At 39.8% G+C, this 17,153-nt stretch overlaps 1 protein-coding gene across 6 annotated transcripts in view; it reads right to left on the minus strand.

Annotated features, from left to right (window-relative positions):
* Positions 1 to 2,661: 2,661 nt before the first annotated feature.
* ABCC10 (ATP binding cassette subfamily C member 10) overlaps positions 2,662 to 17,153 on the minus strand; it is a 33,571-nt gene continuing 19,079 nt past the window's right edge. For 4 of the 6 annotated variants that reach the window (XM_058163837.1, XM_058163831.1, XM_058163827.1 and 1 more), the window contains 12 exons: positions 16,987 to 17,064; positions 14,898 to 15,089; positions 13,663 to 13,795; positions 12,292 to 12,475; positions 11,275 to 11,618; positions 10,975 to 11,144; positions 8,721 to 8,881; positions 7,577 to 7,830; positions 7,097 to 7,242; positions 5,656 to 5,753; positions 4,965 to 5,077; positions 2,662 to 3,478 (listed from right to left, as the gene is read on the minus strand). In XM_058163837.1, coding sequence (XP_058019820.1) covers positions 3,349 to 3,478; positions 4,965 to 5,077; positions 5,656 to 5,753; positions 7,097 to 7,242; positions 7,577 to 7,830; positions 8,721 to 8,881; positions 10,975 to 11,144; positions 11,275 to 11,618; positions 12,292 to 12,475; positions 13,663 to 13,795; positions 14,898 to 15,089; positions 16,987 to 17,064 — 2,003 coding nt within the window. In that variant the 3' untranslated portion in view covers positions 2,662 to 3,348. The other 2 variants (XM_058163843.1, XM_058163850.1) reach the window with 2 other exon arrangements.

Consider the following 17,153-nt stretch of genomic DNA (forward strand, 5'->3'; position numbering starts at 1 on the left):
CATGACGCAAAGGCAAGGCAGAGGCAAAAATGAGTCAAGGCAGAGTTGAATTTTTCCAAAGCTGGGGGGAATGTAAGCCAACGCAAACAATTGTTCCTGACAAAGACAAGGTCCCCCAGCTTCTAGTGAGGCTCCTGAGGGCTAAGGTAGTAAATTGGCTGTGGTTACCAAAGCTACAGAATATCTGGTGGATCTCTGTGGACCATAGTTTGTGAATCATGGCTGGTAACCTCTGCAGGAGCTAGTATTGCTAGAAAATGAATTGTGAAAAGAATTATTTACAGATTTTGTATCTCGTATGTCTTCTCTTTGGATTCCTGAGATTAAATGTCAGCTGATTCAGACGGCTGTATATCTAAGCCTTAAATATATAAATGATGGCTATCTACTTCAGTTGTCTAATTACATTTCTTTGAACTTTAAAGATAAAAGATCTGATGGGAAATAATATCTACTAATGAATGTGAGCACACCTAAAATAATCAGAGGTAGATTATGGTTTTCTTGGTGTTCCCAAAATTTACACGGAGATTCAATCCACATTTAGTTGAAAAGAAACCAAAATTATTTTAGCAAATATTCTATTTGCTTATATTACAGTGTTTCCCCAAAAATAAAACCCTGCCTTATATTTTTTTGAACCCTGAAGTAAGCACTTGGCCTTATTACCATGTGCTCAAAAGCCCAATTGGGCTTATTATCAGGGGATGTCTTATTTTGGGGGAAAGGGTATAGATATTAGCAGATTCCGGTAATATATTTTGTAGCATTACCAATTCTTCTATGAAAATAGTTCAAATTCTGCCTTTTTAAAAAAAACTTCTATGAGTTTAGTTGTACTTTTAACCCTAGCATGAGTTACTTCATCAACTGAAGAAGCTTCTTGGACAAGAAGCAAAACATCTTCAAGGAAGAAACCAAGAAACTCCGGTTGCTCTTTGAAAACACCTTTGGGACAACCATGACCTGGATGATTAAGAATCTCCACAGACATTCTTCAACTGAATGCTTCATTGGACCTGAGAAGTTTTACATAGCAATTTGTGTTGATTGCTGCATCCGATAAAGAGCAAACAGACTAGATCTGTTTGGCTGTGCATGTAAACATGGACCAATTGTTAAGGTTCCTGTAATTTATTTTCTGAGGCAGGTATGCAAAGAATAGCAACTTTGAACATTAGTCAAATCTTAATGTAATAGTATTTTAATATCTCTGGCTATCACTGCAAAACTGTTAAGTATTGAGTATGAGCTGTGCTATAAAGCTCTGATAAGCATGTCCAGAAATGACAATTTCCAAACTTCAGTTTGCAAGTGTAAAGATTTCTAAAATTGGTTCAGTGAACTACATACTAATATTGATTTTTTTAAAGCTTTACACTAAACAATTTGGTTTAAACAGGAACTGTTCCTTTGCTTTCATGTACTGTAGATGGTTGAGATGGACAATTAAAACTGCAATAAAATCTTGGATTTATCTAACAATTTTTGTGGCTAGCTTTATGACCCTGGGAATATGTAAAATTGATTCTTAACCTGCAAGTGACATATCAAAACAAGAGATTATATTTCATCTCCCTGCTTTATCTCATTTTAGTAAGATAAAGTAGCAATTTCAGTAGCAATAAATCAGCATTCCGTGACTCACAGCAACCTCAGTCTATATTGGGCTGTATTTAAATATGTCTCTCTTTATTTTACTTATAAATAAAAAATAAAATTGTATTAATTGATAAAAATGTTGACAAAAACAGGAATGTATCTTTTCTAGAAGTTGTGAACTAGTGATTTGACGGCAGTGCAAACAAATGTTTCTTGATCTTAACATGATATGATGGAGTTGGTAGTCTCAATTGTACTTGGCAAGTGAGGACTACCTGTAGTTACTAGGTGCTAAACCTGACCTTAAATTTTTGTTATTCTGCCAACAAAACTCACAATGGATAATTTTTAAATTTATCAGTCTAAAGGTTAAAGAAACCAATCATGAACAATATTGTTCAGGCCACAATCATAAAAGCTATCAAATGATACATGGACCATCAGATTGCTTAAAGTTTCTGTCATGAGTCAAGCATAAATGTCAGTTTTGTTTTATTTTGTGAAAGAATGAACCATCTGATCATCTAAATTGTTTAATCTTTCTCCAGAAAGAAAAAAATAAACCTAGTACAAAGGACTAGGGATGCGGTGGCTCACGAGCTAGGATGTTGAGCTTGTTGATCGAAAGGTTGGCAGCTCAGCGGTTCGAATCCCTAGTGCTGCCATGTAACGGGGTGAGCTCCTGTTACTTGTCCCAGCTTCTGCCAACTTAGCAGTTTCGAAAGCACGTAAAAATGCAAGTAGAAAAAATAGGGACCACCTTTGGTGGGAAGGTTACAGCATTCCGTGCGCCTTTGGCGTTGAGTCATGCCGGCCACATGACCACGGAGACGTCTTCGGACAGCGCTGGCTCTTCGGCTTTGAAACGGAGATGAGCACCGCCCCCTAGAGTCGGCAATGACTAGCAGGTATGTGCGAGGGGAACCTTTACCTTTTTTAGTACAAAGGAAGTTAGTTTTAATTTTGTAGTTTAGGTTACCCACACTTTTCTTCTACTTTTACTAGGCTGCAACAGTGACATCCTTGATTCCAATTATTCTTATCTGTATCTCAGTGGGTATTTCCAGAGACCAAGGCCCCTTTCTCTTAAAAGACAAATATACAGGATAATAGTGCCCATTCCATTATCTGGATCCCACTAGATTCCTGGAAAAAGAATCTGTCTTCTAGAGATTGTCTGAATCACAGTATATCTGTTATGTGAATGTCTTGAGAATCTTAGTATAAACATATGTTGTGTGCTATTAGTGAAATTTAAAAATAAAAGCAAGCTTTACTAGTAAAAAAATGAGAATTGTTTAATTTCTATTTATAAGAAAAGATACATATCTATATTCCCATAGCGGTGAAATGCAGGATAGCAGAAGAGAAGATGTAAAGGTTGTGTATCTGACCTAACTTGAGCAGCATACAGTACCTGGGATTAAGAATTTTAATTTAAATGTCTTTGAATCATTTTTGCTGATTGCATTATGATAGATTGATAATACCCAACTTTTTTTAAAAAAACTTGCTGAATGGGATTTACTTTCAATAAGTGGAAGTGAAATTAGCAAAACGAAAATAGAGTTTTGCAGGCTACTAAGAAAATGTCTGCCCTGTGTTCTTTTTGAAACTCTAAAGTCAAGGGTGACTCTGAAGGATATGAGAGTGACCTGTGGATGAGGCCCCTACTGTAGATGGGAAAGCTTGCAGTCATGAGGTACAATCAACTCAAGTCTGAGAATGTCCACAGGAAGGTTATTGCTATCCACACTGTAGAAGGTGCTGGAACAAAGAGTCCTGTTTCTGGCTGAGTACAGCAGGTGAATCGAGCTCTGCCACCCGCCCAGCATTCATCACCAACACTCGGTCTGAGTCCAGTATAGTGTTCAACCTGGTAGAAATAAACACAATAATATAGGCAGAGTGCCAGAATACTCCACATATGCATTTGATGCTCCTCTTAATATAATCCAAGATTTTGCAGAGAGTGGATGAGATGGCCACATTTACGTGAAGGGTGAGATGGAATGCAGAGGCTCCAGACTTCAACCGTGAGAGTCAAGGACATTTCTGCAGGTGGCAGCCAAGACGTGAACTGTTAACAAAACAACGTGACCTGTTCCATGGGAGGAGCAGTGAAACCTATTTCTTAACTATGCAAGCTTGTGCGGGAGTTGTTTTTGCTTTCCTCAGTATCAAAATGTTGTATTCAATAAAGTTTTTCTTATGGGATTTTAAAGTTCCTGAAAGTGCCTGCTTTTCTTGGGTTTGTTAGTTGGACGGCTCTATTCCCATATAGGCACCAGTTCTGTATAAAAGCATTACAAAATTGACAGTAACTCCAGACATTTCACTAGAAGGCAAAATCACAAAACTGACTCACTTAACTTTGGCTATGTCATGAGTTCATTGGAGAAAACATTATGTTTCTCCAATTATGTTTGGAAGAGATAGTGGTAAAAGGAAACCCGTCCGTCAAAAGAACATGGTGGCTGGACATCATCAAAGCTAACATCAGCCAGAGCATTAAAAAACTTAAAAGTAGTTCAAGATCAGAAGATTGGAGAGACCTGGCCCATAAAATTGCCACGAGTCGGACTTGAGTGAATGGAATACATCATCATCATCGGCAGTAAAATGATCCTCAGTGTGAAATCTTTTTCACACATTTATTCTGGAGCAGGATCTGCAGTGGCACCATTTTCAGGTATGAGACAGGATAGAGGTAATATTTATTTAAAATACAATTGCTGCTCATTGGGCATATGCTATAAATTGCACTGTTCATCTGTTTTTCAAACGTGAACATGAGGCAGAAATCAATAGAATAATTGATGGGGAAAAATGAGGTGGTTTTAGGGAGGTCACGTGTTTAAAAAAACATAATAGCACTGTAACTGATGGTCACAACTATTGCTGTGTGTATTGGTTGGAGTCTTATCCGCAGATACAGATATGCGAAGACCCAGTTTAAAATGTTTGAAAAATGTGAAAATGTTCCCATGTGCCAATTTCAAACAGCTTTAAAAATAGAAAACTAAATTTCTCTTGGTATCTATGGCTGCCCAAATCCACTCTAAGACAAGCTTTAGTGCAGCCTAATCTGGAAATCACTTCCCCCAATCAAGAGATATTAGGATCAAGCAGAAGCACTCAAAAGAAATGCTTGAATTTTGAGGGAAAGCAGCATTAAGCAGTTGACCTGTGTGTCAGTGTCATGGTGAAAAGCTGAAATGTTGGTGTAGAAACATCCTTCAAGATATTCAGCATAACATGATTTTTGGCCAGTCACTACCAGAAATATATAAGAAATTAGATTTTTTTTTTTCAATTACACAGACTGAAGAGCAGAGGCTAAAGAAGTAGTAAAACATTACCTGTGTGCAATAGTTAAAACAGTTTTATCTGCAAATCGCTGGCGAATGGTCTGCTGGATGAGTCTGTCTGTTTTCTGATCAATACTTGCTGTGGCTTCATCAATGCACAAAATCTACGATTGAGACAAAGTAGAAAGCATTCTTCCAATACAAGAAGAAACTGACAGATGCCATTTGTGTGAATAAAAACTTTTTGGCATACAAAGCAAGGATCCACTAAATCCAAATGTGGACAGCAAGATGCTTCTGGAAAATCTCAAATCATGAAGACAATAGTCCTTTTGGTTTTGCTCTTGATTTCAACCCCAGCAACTTCTCTCCTGTGGAAATTCCATTTAGATATCATGGATCTGTTACTCATGAACAGGAACTACATTTTGCAGCAAGAAATTACATTAATTACAGAGTGATGAAAGTTACATTTTTTTTCTTGAATCTTGTAGGTAGCCAATCTTGAGTTACAAGAGAACAATATCTTCTTTCTACCCAGTTCTCCATATATATATAGTTTTGTAAACCTACATAATGCCCTTAATTACTTTTTTTCCTAATTAAAAGTCCAAAACAACCTAGCCTCCTGTGTAAGACAGATGCTCCAATATTGCTTCAACTTTTCCAGTCCAAGATAATGGTTTTGACACCTTTTAAGTATAACAGGATATATAAAGAAAAAAAAATGACCACCACTCACTTTGGCCTGAGTCAAGAGGGCCCTTGCTAAACAAACCAGCTGCCTCTGTCCTACTGAGAGACTCTTTCCTCTCTCTCTCAGCTCACAATCCAGCCCACCTGCATGAAACAAATGTGAGATTAAAATTTTGGTGCTAGTTCATTTCCACCTGAAGCTCAAGAGAGAGAAAACTGAGTTGCAGCAACTAAGCGCTGACAATACGTGCTCGGTGAAAATTCCCTTTACTATAACCTCCCTTTAGAACAGGGATCACCAACCTTTTGGACCTCAGGGACCACTAAATTCATAATTTTAAATCCCGAGGACCACTAATATGAATTTTTTAAAAAGATAAATAGTATTTAGTGCAATATAAAAAATGCAGATAATTTTTCTGCGGACCACCAAAATTTTCTCGCGGACCACCAGTGGTCCACAGGCCACTGGTTGGTGACCACTGCTTTAGAACGTGTATTCTGAACTGGAGTTGTGATGCCAGTCACTCTTCTATCTACCCATCTGTTATCCCCATAGCTCCCTAATATAAATGAATGAAGCTCAATTATTTCATGGATGGAAAGCTGAATTCTCCCCAAATTTATAAGGAAAACCAAGAAAATACATAAAAATAGGAAAAACTATAGTAACCAGAGAAGGTGCATGCATGTTCGCTAAGCAAACACAAGCTTACAGAGAGGCCCCCCCCCCCCGCACAAATGCAAATAAAGCATATATACAAAGGGAAAAATATTAAAGAGTATTAAATATAATAACACAAAAAGCATCCAGACATTTTGCAATCAGCCATATCTTATATCTGTCATGTTGGGTTTTTAAATACTACACTTTTAAACATTTCAAAAATAACAGTTCTCCCCCCCTCCCCCCAAAGTAGGAGTCTCCTATGAAGATTCTTGGCATCTTTTCTTAAAGATTTTACTAGCAGACTGAAGCACCAAGTATTTTATGCAAAAGTGAGAGAGACCCAGAAAGCAAAAAAAACGCCAAAACAGAAAGTGGAAAAAGTTGAACAAGTAACTCTTCCTCAATGATTAGATTTCTGGACATAAGAGGCAAAAGAAAATAGTCCATACTTAAGACATGATAACAAATTTGTGAAGAACAATCTGTTCCTCTGCTTGTCTATTATAGAAAGTGAGGGAGTGAGAGGAAAAGAGGGAAGGGTGAAGAAGTAGGAAAAAGACCTGGCTTCAGATTTTGTTTTTGAGTTTGGTTCCATCCAACACCATCCTGATACATTTTTCTGAGTAAAGCTAACCTCCTTAAGCTCAAAATGTATCATTGCAGCCTGAGAATGTACAACCCTGTGGGTATTATTTATTTTCTTTTTTTACTACTATGATCAGTTTTCCAACACCTCATAATCTGAAGGATGGTTTATTAGGCTTTTGATGCCCTTTGCTCCAGCAGCTGCTTTTTCTACCCCAAGCAAAAGACTCACCCATCTCTGTAATTAATGTGTGCAAGTGGCATTGTTCCAAAACTTGGTGCAAGTCATCATCCGTGTGTTGCTGCTGGGGATCTAGATTCTCACGGAGTGTCCCACTGAACAGAAAAGGGTCCTGGGGAATTATGGCCAATCTAGACCTAAAAATAAGACAGCAGGAAATACTAGCAAGCACACAACTGATACATTAAACGACTCTTTTGCTATCTCCTTAAATTGACTTCTTAAATGGATGCAAAGGTGTTTGAGGAACATTGGCATCACCATTGACAAACTGAGGCACACTTAAGTGATTTAATCTGTCACAGTAAATTAAATTGATTAAGTAAATTGATTGAAATAAACTGTAAATTGAAATAAACTGTAAATTGAAATAAACACAGTAAATTGATTAAGCTTGAGAATCATGGTACCAACAGCTGAAGGATTAATAACCCCTGGAACCTCGAGTGACTGTTGTTGAAAATGACTCACCTTAGCTCCTTCAAGCTTACAGAGCAGTGGTCAATACTGTCTAGGAGGATGTGTCCGCCTCTCAGTTCCACCATACGGAAAAGGGCCAGGAAGAGAGTGGATTTGCCAGACCCTGTACGTCCAACTATTCCTATTTTTTCCCCAGGATAGACAGTGAAGGTAACACCGTCCAGGGCATTGGGTAATTCTGGCCGATAGGCTAATATTACTTGTTGGAATTCCATTTGCCCTCTAACTGGCCAGTTTGAGGAAACCTTCAAGGAAGAAAAAATCTATGTTAGAAATGAGCAGAGATAGCTATCACTTAATTCAGTTTTTTCTGATCTATTACTTAGTATCACCAGTAGCAATATAGCAAATCAAATCATGGGGTACCATGTAGTAATGATTACTGAAAATGTTATTTTGAGTTCTTCCCACTCTAGATGTAATAGTCTGGTGGAAGATGACTGGGCTCCCCTGCCCTCTTGGCACCAATTACTCTTCTACTGAACTTCTGCCCTTGTTTCAGTCTTCAAGATGATAGCATGGGCTTCATTCCTAACATGAACTTCATTCCAAAGAATGGAACCCTACTTTTCTGTGCTCTTCAGCAATTTACCAAGACTCATCTTTCATGCAACATAGTCTACAGCAGTGGTTCCCAACCTTTTCTTGTTTGAGGCACAACCTTTTCTTGTTTGAGGCACCCTTGGAAAGCCTTTCAAAAGTTCCCGGCACCCTTATAAGGAAATAGATATTTAAAATCTCCGTAGCTCAAAAGTTCCCGGCACCCTCAAAAGATCTCACGGCACCCCTTAGTGCCGCGGCACACTGGTTGGGAACCACTGGTCTACAGAATCTAGGAAATCTGTATCAAGAAATTAATTGAAATCGTTTCCTCTTCAGGTGTTTTTACCCTCCTTTCCCCCCTCCTCTGACTCCAAATTTTGCTAATTAAAACAAAGTGAGTTTGGAAGAATAGAAAAAATAATTGTAGATTTGAGTTCACCTTCACCTTGTCTTTACAAGGTGAAGACCAACTGCTTTTTCAAGGACCCCATAAAAGCAAAGACAGCCCAAAGCAATCACCACATTTGCATTATATGAAAATGAATACTCTACATCTAGATAATTTTAGAGCTGCAAAACAAGGCAGCCTTACCGGAAGCAGTTCCTCCTGAGGTTCTATGGGAATTTCTGTTGCATATTCTTCAGTTCGTTCCACGCTCACCATCATGGTCTCTGTCTGAGTGAAGCTGGTGATGAGTCCTGACAGCAAGTTTGTAACAGATAGAGCATAGGAAAGAGCCAAACCCACAAGACCTGGAAGGGCAAAAGAAGGCAAAATAAAACAAAACAGAAAGCTACCGTCTGAGATAAAGAAGCAAATGGTAAGAGATAGTAATCCATCTCCAAAGGCGAAGGACAGAAAGGTGCCAACATATGAAGAAAAGTTTTCCTTGGAACTGCTGAAGTGATTCTGATACTAGTATCACAACTTTTTTTTTTTGAAATAGTGATCCAGAATCTGATCTTTCCTCTTTTAGACACATGCTCACTGCTTGAAAAAAAACATCCTAGTTCATCTACCTTAAATGCAGTGGTGAAATTCAATTTTTTTTACTACCGGTTCTGTGGGTGTGGCTTGGTGGGTGAGGCAGGGGAAGGATACTGCAAAATCTCTATTCCCACCCCACTCCAAGGGAAGGATACTACAAAATCCCCATTCCATTCCCCATTCCTGGGGGAAGGATATTGCAAAATCTCCATTCCCAACCCATTCTGGGGCCAGCCAGAGGCGGTATTTGCCAGTTCTCCGCACTACTCAAAATTTCTGCTACCGGTTCTCCAGAACCTGCTGGATTTTACCCTTGCTTAAATGCCTTTAAGTATATTCAGAGAGGAGTATTTCCAGACAAGGTTCCTAATATTCCAGATCAAAAGCACTGATAATTATTCTATTCATAAAGTTATAAAAATGGGTCCGGTCATATGGTGACCCACTTTCTGACTGTTGTTGTGGTCCACCAGCAGTCTGCGGAGCTGGCAGCGGAGTTGGACAGTGAGGAGGCTGGGGAGGACAATGGGTCAGTCCTGGAGTCAGGGGAAGGCCCAGACGAGGGCTCTGCATTGGAGGCAGAGATGGGGCCAGGGCTATCTGGGAGCGATGCACGGACTCCGGAGCCTCCAGAGGCGGATAGCAGAGAGGCAGAGGAATAGGAGGAGCCTGTTCCTAGTGCACGCATGCGAAGAGCAGCCAAAAGGCAAAAACAGCTAAAGCAAAAAGGACGACTTGGGAGTAATGCCAGGAGAAGATTGGCCCCTCCCATAAGGCTTAAAAGAGCAGCTACGGCTCTTGGGTTCTTTGTAGGAAAGCAATGTTGCTACAATTGTTTCTTGTCGCTGTGGGGTTCTTGCCAAGAAAAGCCTTTGGCAGGGTACCAAATAAGACAAAGGTTTGTGATAAGGTCGAAGGACTTTTTCTGAAGGACTTTGTTTTGGACTTAATTTGGACTAAGAATAAATTACTTCATTCTCAGCTGTTCTAATAAAATATGTTTGTTTAGGACTGATTGTGTCTGGTAATAACTACTTGGGCCTTGGTCACAACAACTGTCATGACTTATGGCTCCATTACGGTTGTAAGATAGGAACTGCTTGGAGACCACACATCTGAAGAATATCCTCGGTTTAAGACAGTCGGTTTAACTTTATAGAGATGATTAGAAAGAGAAGCCTGCCATGCTGGAAAAAAAAGGTTCCAGTAGTTCACTTTACCTGCTCTCACATGGACTTCATTTAGTTACATTATTTTTCTCTTCTTTTAAGGGAAAGATAAAGGAACAGAAAAATCACCTGCCTGCCTTCACATAAAATGCATGCTGATTGTATGAGCAAAAAATACTTTTCATTTCTTTTTCAGCATTCTTGGTACTATTATCCTTTCTTCGGAAAAGGGAGAAAAATCCAAAATCCATATCTAATATCAATGATGAAAGGAACAATATTGTGAGTGAAATAAAGAAGACTCAGTAGGCAAGGATGGCATAGATCAGTGATGGCTAACCTTTTTGTTGTCGTGTGCCCAAAGCGCTCACGCCCATGTGCAACAGCACGCACGTGTCCACACCCATAATGCAATGCGTGTGTGACCCTCCGACCCGTGCACCCCACGTATCCATGCATGCCTCCCGCATGTGCCCCCCCCATGCATGCATGGCAGAGACCCAAAAATCAGCTAGCTGGCGGGAGGTGCGCGTGCATGCATGGTGGAGCTGAGCTGGGGCAATGGCTCACGTGCCCACAGAAAAGGCTCTGCCTGCTACCTGTGGCACGCATGCCATAGGTTTGCCATCACGGCCATAGATGATGGTGCATTGGTGCATCTTTGCAGAGTTCATAATTCCATAGCTCACCTGGATCACCCAATTTCCGTTGGTGTTGGATGATGGCAATTCCTGCAATGGCAGTAACCACAGCAACTCCAATCATCTGCAACCGAATATCTAGCCATTGCATTGCCGTATTGCTGGCAAAACGGCAACGCTGGTTCAGTTCCACCCGTTCTTGATTCTCTGTCTCAAACCTAGACTGGGTTCAGCCCAAAGATTAACATTAGGAAGAATTTCTCATGCAATTCTTATCAACTTTTGAAACAGCTCTCAGCCACTTTTCAGGTCAATTTACACTTCCACCAGCTGAAGAGAAAAACTCACCTCCCAGTCATCCTGGTTGCCCGGATAGTACTGAGACCTGTCAAGGTCTCTGAAAAGTGAGTATAAATAGGCGACAAGGTGAGACTGTAGAGACGCTTGAGTTCACGAGAGGTACGTCGATAATAAAGCTGGATGGAGTAGTAGATGGCCACCAAGGGCAGTAAGACTAGCCCAATCCAAGGCAATCCATAGGTTATCATCACCAGGGTACCCAGCAGTCCAAAGATGTTGGCCAGGAAGATGTTGAGAAGAAAAGGAAGACTATCATCCACACAGTACAGATCTGAAGAGAAGCGATTAAGAATACGACCTGTTGGCGTGGTATCAAAGAAGGTCATGGTAGCCTGGCAATAGAAAAGAAAAAAATACTAAGAAGGCTATAGGCTTTTGGAATATTAGAATGTACTGGAAATATCCTAGTGTATTGCAATGCTATTTTCTTCTTTTTAGTCTCTCTGCGTCCCACACAGGACTATCGTATTTTGTTTTTTAAAAAAGCAACAACATTCTCATGAAATAGGACTGTAAGGTCCCATTGATACTTCATGATGTTTTTATTAAACAATGTTTGTTGTCCAATGATCAAAGTCTGTGGGATCATATAAAAGCAGACTCTGATTCAAAGGGGGATCATGTGACTAAATTCATCTAAAAACAAGATAGCTATGTCCACTTATAAAAGTCTTGCTGGCTACCAAAATCAATTATTTCGATTATTTATTTCTTACATAGCACAAGGAGCTGCAGGGAGCACTGACAACATTCTGCAACAAGCAAGCATTCAGAAAATCCCAAAAGGGCCAATAATTTTTCTCGGAACTGTAGAGCCAATGAAATATAATTATAATACAATGATCCTATTATTTAATGTTTTCCTACCATATGTAAAATAACAGGACAATTAATTTTCAAAAATGTAAATGTTTGAAAAAAATCAATTTTTCTAAGTCTCAATTTTTATCTTCCCCCCCCACCCCTTGTTCCTCCTTTTCCCAAACAGGGCTCCCAGGTCATTACCTTCATCACCCGTCTAAGCAGTCGATTGTGAATGACAGTCGCAGCGTGAATGGTGCCACAAGCAAAAAGAAAGGCCCGCAGGATGGTGAAGACTGAATTTACCCCAGCAATGCAGCCGTACACAGTCAGATAAAAATTCACATTCAAAGTGCTATTTGAAGAGATGGAGCTCAAGACTGGAGAACTGAAAAGACAGGTAAAATCAGTTTGGAAGTGCAATACTCCTCCAAGCCAGCTTCTCTCCCTGTTATGACCAAATGCAATAACTCTCCCAGAAGGGCAGGAAGGGAACTTCCTCCCACCAACAGCACTAAGCACCTCCTACTTTTAGTGAGAAGGAAGAGTTGCTCCACCTGTGCCTTCTTATCAGTCTGGCATTCAGATTCAGGACTAGGAGTTTTTGGAAATTCTACGTTCACTGGAATCTACTCACTTCAGGGATTGAGGTCAAGCTCAAGTTATGGCCAGCCATATTATCTAATATTTTCTACTTTTGAAGACATCTGAAAGATTCAGTCATCTGTTTATAGAGGAACTTGCAACAAATGGAAAAAGTCACTGGAAACATGATTACTCGAATCCTGTACAGTAACTGGTCATTCCAATCCTCTCCACTGAAAACATGTTGATTCCCATCAGGTTTCAGGAAATATTGTGCATCTACCCTATTCCTTGCTCCCTCCCCCTGCAAGTTGCTCTGCCTATGCACAGTCAGCACAGTGGTGGGTTTCAAATTTTTTTACTACCGGTTCTGTGGGTGTGGCTTGGTGGGTGTGGCAGGGGAAGGATACTGTAAAATCTCCACTCCTACCGTACTCCAGGGGAAGGTTACTGCAAAATCACCATTCCCTCTCGATCAGCTGGGAGGTGGGAGGCAGAGAATAGATGGGGGCGTGGCCAGTCAGGGTTTTTACTACCGGTTCTCCAAACTACTCAAAATTTCTGCTACCGGTTCTCCACAACTGGTCAGAACCTGCTGAAACCCACCTCTGAGTCAGCAGCTGTTTAACTAACGTTCAGCTTCTTAATCATAGCAAGAAAAGCCCTGTGACCAAGGTTTTCCCTTCTGCATTCCCAATTCACTCTTACTTTCTAGAGGCAGTTTGGGAGGAGGACAGGAAAAAAAAAAAGCCAAGAAGAGGAAGAATCTGATTCAATAGCATGTACTGCAGGGGTGTCCAAACTTGGTCCCTTTAAGACTTGTGGACTTCAACTCCCAGAGTTCCTCAGCCAGCTTTGCTGGCTGAGGGACTCTGGGAGTTGAAGTCCACAAGTCTTAAAGGGACCAAGTTTGGACACCCCTGATGTACTGTATGTTTGGGCAACGAGCAGATGCAAATAAAACATGGCCAAGCTCTTTGATTGACGTACACGAGTCCCTCATGGGAGAAAAGCAGCAGAGATGAAGAAGGAAGGGCTGCCAAACTGCTGATGGAGTTATTTTCAGTATGAGGTAGGCTGGATATCCAGTTTGAGAGCCACCAATCGGAAATATTCCTAGAAGCTGCAGAAATGGGTAAGTATCAGTGACTGAGGCTTTAATAAAAGTTAAGCCTATCTGAATGACTTTGAGGTAGGGAACTCACCACAAAGCAAATCCTCCTGCCAATTTTAATACAATAAAGAGGGCCTATGAAAGCACTTTTAATGTGCCTCTACGAACTTTTTGAATAAATTTCGAATAGACCATATTGGAAAATGATTACTGTTATTTTTTAGTTGTATTATAACACTGTAAGTGGCTTTGAGTTTGCTATTTGATTAAACAGCACAGAAGCCACTAATAAACAAATAAATTACCTTATGTGAAAATTGAATTTTAGCAACAACCTTTTCCTGAATTATGTGGAACTTTGTGGAAACCGGTGGCTGATTCAGACTTGCTCACATAATAGGAAATCATTTATTCCTGGTATCTCTGAACCAATCCACACAGTGGGTTCCCTGGAAAGAGGCTGGAGAATCAAAATTTTCTTATACTGTAGATCAGGAGTCTCCAACCTTGGCAATTTTAAGCCTGGAGGACTTCAACTCCCAGAATTCCCCAGCCAGCAATTCTGGGAGTTGAAGTCCACCAGGCTTAAAGTTGCCAAGGTTGGAGACCCTGCTGTAGATTATAAAGCTGTTACCACAAAGACTTAATATTTATTATTGATCTTTAAAAGAAGAAATTTCAAACTTGAGAATTGCAAGTTTTGTCTATTTTATAGGTGGCTTATATGTTTGTTACATTTAATTTATAGTCTACCCAATTCCCAAACAATTAGGTGGTTTTGACAATTAAAAACTAATTCCTCAAAAAAAAAATTACAACAGACTAGAAAAGCAAAGTACAAAAAACCAAAAATAAAGAAAAACCAAGGAAAATACATGCTCCCTCAAAAAAAAAAAAGGGCAGGGGACAGGGGGAATTCCACAATCATTCTGTCCACAATGCCTGGAGTAACTATGACGTCTTCAACAATTCTCATAATTGATGCAAAATGCCCAAGTTTCTATAAAGGTGTCAATTTTTTTGAACCAAAGATTCCAAATTGCTGAGAAATTGCCAGTAATCAAGAGCAGAGAGAAACCTGAACAGGGAAAGAGCAATGTTATAAGCTTACCCTGCATGAGCAGCAGTGAAAGGAGTATGGACAATGCTAGGCAGCTGCCAACAGCCAGCCAGTATGCCCTGTAGACTTTGAAAGCCACTGCCCCTTCTTTTTTTTCTTCCTCCTGCTTAGGAAAACAGCTTAATTGTGCCGGCCCTTCTTCCTCGTGCTCCACTTCCTCCACTTCATCGCATTCAGCGTCTACTTTGGAAACAGGAAAAATAATACCAAGAAACAGGAATAAGGATAATATGACACTGCAGGTTCTCGACTGGAAACACCCACTCCCAAAACCCAAGGACTTCTTATGATTTCTGCAATGCTTTAATCCTATTTTATTACTCAGAAGCAAACTACATCCACCCTTTAATGTAGACAACAAGTAAGATATTCAGGTGGGTGTACCTGGATACAAATACCTGAATTCTACTTCTTTGTCATTTTTTTCTTGAAATATATGGCCTATCTTTCCCTAAGGGCAATCATAACTAGTTATTCCTAAACTTGTAACCAAAAGGCTTTGCGGATAATGGTTAACTCAATATCTGTTATTATTACACAGGATCCAGATGTCTTTGGTGTTCTGTTGTGCTACTCGGGAAGACATATTGCATTTCCCTAGTTTATAATCCATTATGCTTTCTTCCGGAGACTTTCCTCAAATGCACATCAATTCAATCCCAAAGGTACTTTTTTTTTCAAGAGGCAACTGGACTTTCTGGTTTTTCTTTGAAGATGTTTCGCTTCTCATCAAAGAAGCTTCTTCAGCTCTGAAGAATTGAACTATGTCAAAATTGAATAGTCCTCCCTCAACTGGGTTGGGGGATACAACATCATCTATCTCCCATCTACAACAGTCCTTTCAACAGTTCCAAGAACGCTCCACACCACTTTGCACCACTCAGGTGACCCTGATGACACAGATAAACCTCCAGGTGACCTTAATGACCAGTTAAAGGAATGCAAATGACCAGCTGTTTTCAAGGAATATAAATCTTTCCATTCCCCACCATTCAGTCAGAGCTGAAGAAACTTCTTGGATGACAAGCCAAAATGTCTTCAAAGAAAAACCAGAAAATCCAGTTGCCTCTTGAAAAAAAAAAGCACCTTTGAGATATCTCCGTAGATACATTAATTCAACAATAAGCACTAATGGAATATGGCTGTTGCAGGATCATTAGCATCTACTGGCATTACTAATTGCATTTCCCCCCTAAAACCTGAAGCATTTTTGTAATATATTTTCATCTAATTTAAAAAATAACAAAACATATAGGGTACAGGATTCTATTTTCATCAGTGATATTGCTTCAATTTGTGAAACTAAATGTTTCTGAAAGTTTTTAGTTCTTGGGAGGCCATTCATACTTACTTCCTATCCATCACATATTTTTCTTAAATTTGAAGAGTGTAGGCTGTACACTACAGTGGGCTGTAGGAATTTAGCACCCACCCCCCTCCTAGAAGAATGAAATATTTTAGAAAATATTTAAAAAGGCAGAATATATTTCCCTGGATGAGAAATGGAGAAACATGTTTTAAAGACAAAGCAGCTCCCTGCAACTTCCTGCCACCCCCCACCTTTGTCAATGGGCCATCATCTGCATCATAATAGAACCCATCTAGCAACTGAAACTCACCACATGGCACCTGGGAAGATTACAGCCAATCAGGGTACTCTTCTTGTGCCCCAGAAAGTTCAAAGCTCAGAAAAAGCATAAAGCCTTTATGCACACAGGATCTCAGCCCTTTTCTGTTCAGGGACTCAAGCCATGTGATCCTGACCACCATTAAACCATCTTTCCAAGCAGTCTCCATGTTTCCAGTGTCTTTGTCCCCACTTGGAACTGAACCCAGATGGATATTTCTTCCAACAGGGCTTCAGCTTCCTGTCTACAGCTTCCTGTCTCCACTATTTCGTTTGAAAGAAAACAATAAATAAGCCCTGTATGTATAGATATCTTATGGGCTCAATTGAGGTCCATTTTTAAAGATTTTCTAAACTAGCTTTATTCTCTATTCCATTACCTCAGACTTATATTGTTTTGACCGATTTCAGCAAACCCATTCCTGTACAATGATGAAAATACCTAGTACTTACTTGTGTCCTTCCTTCTCTTGGTCATTGCTCCAAGTTTAGGGACAGCTTCTACCAATGGAAGAATGATTGTTGGAGTATCTAGAAAAATAGTAAGAGTTTGCTATGTTTACATTTCTGTTTACAGTCCTCCACTATGCTTCTTTCTTAACAGCATTTCATTACCCTTC

This window comes from Ahaetulla prasina, chromosome 1 (assembly GCF_028640845.1).
Source record: "Ahaetulla prasina isolate Xishuangbanna chromosome 1, ASM2864084v1, whole genome shotgun sequence".
In the NCBI taxonomy this organism is placed as follows: domain Eukaryota; kingdom Metazoa; phylum Chordata; class Lepidosauria; order Squamata; family Colubridae; genus Ahaetulla; species Ahaetulla prasina.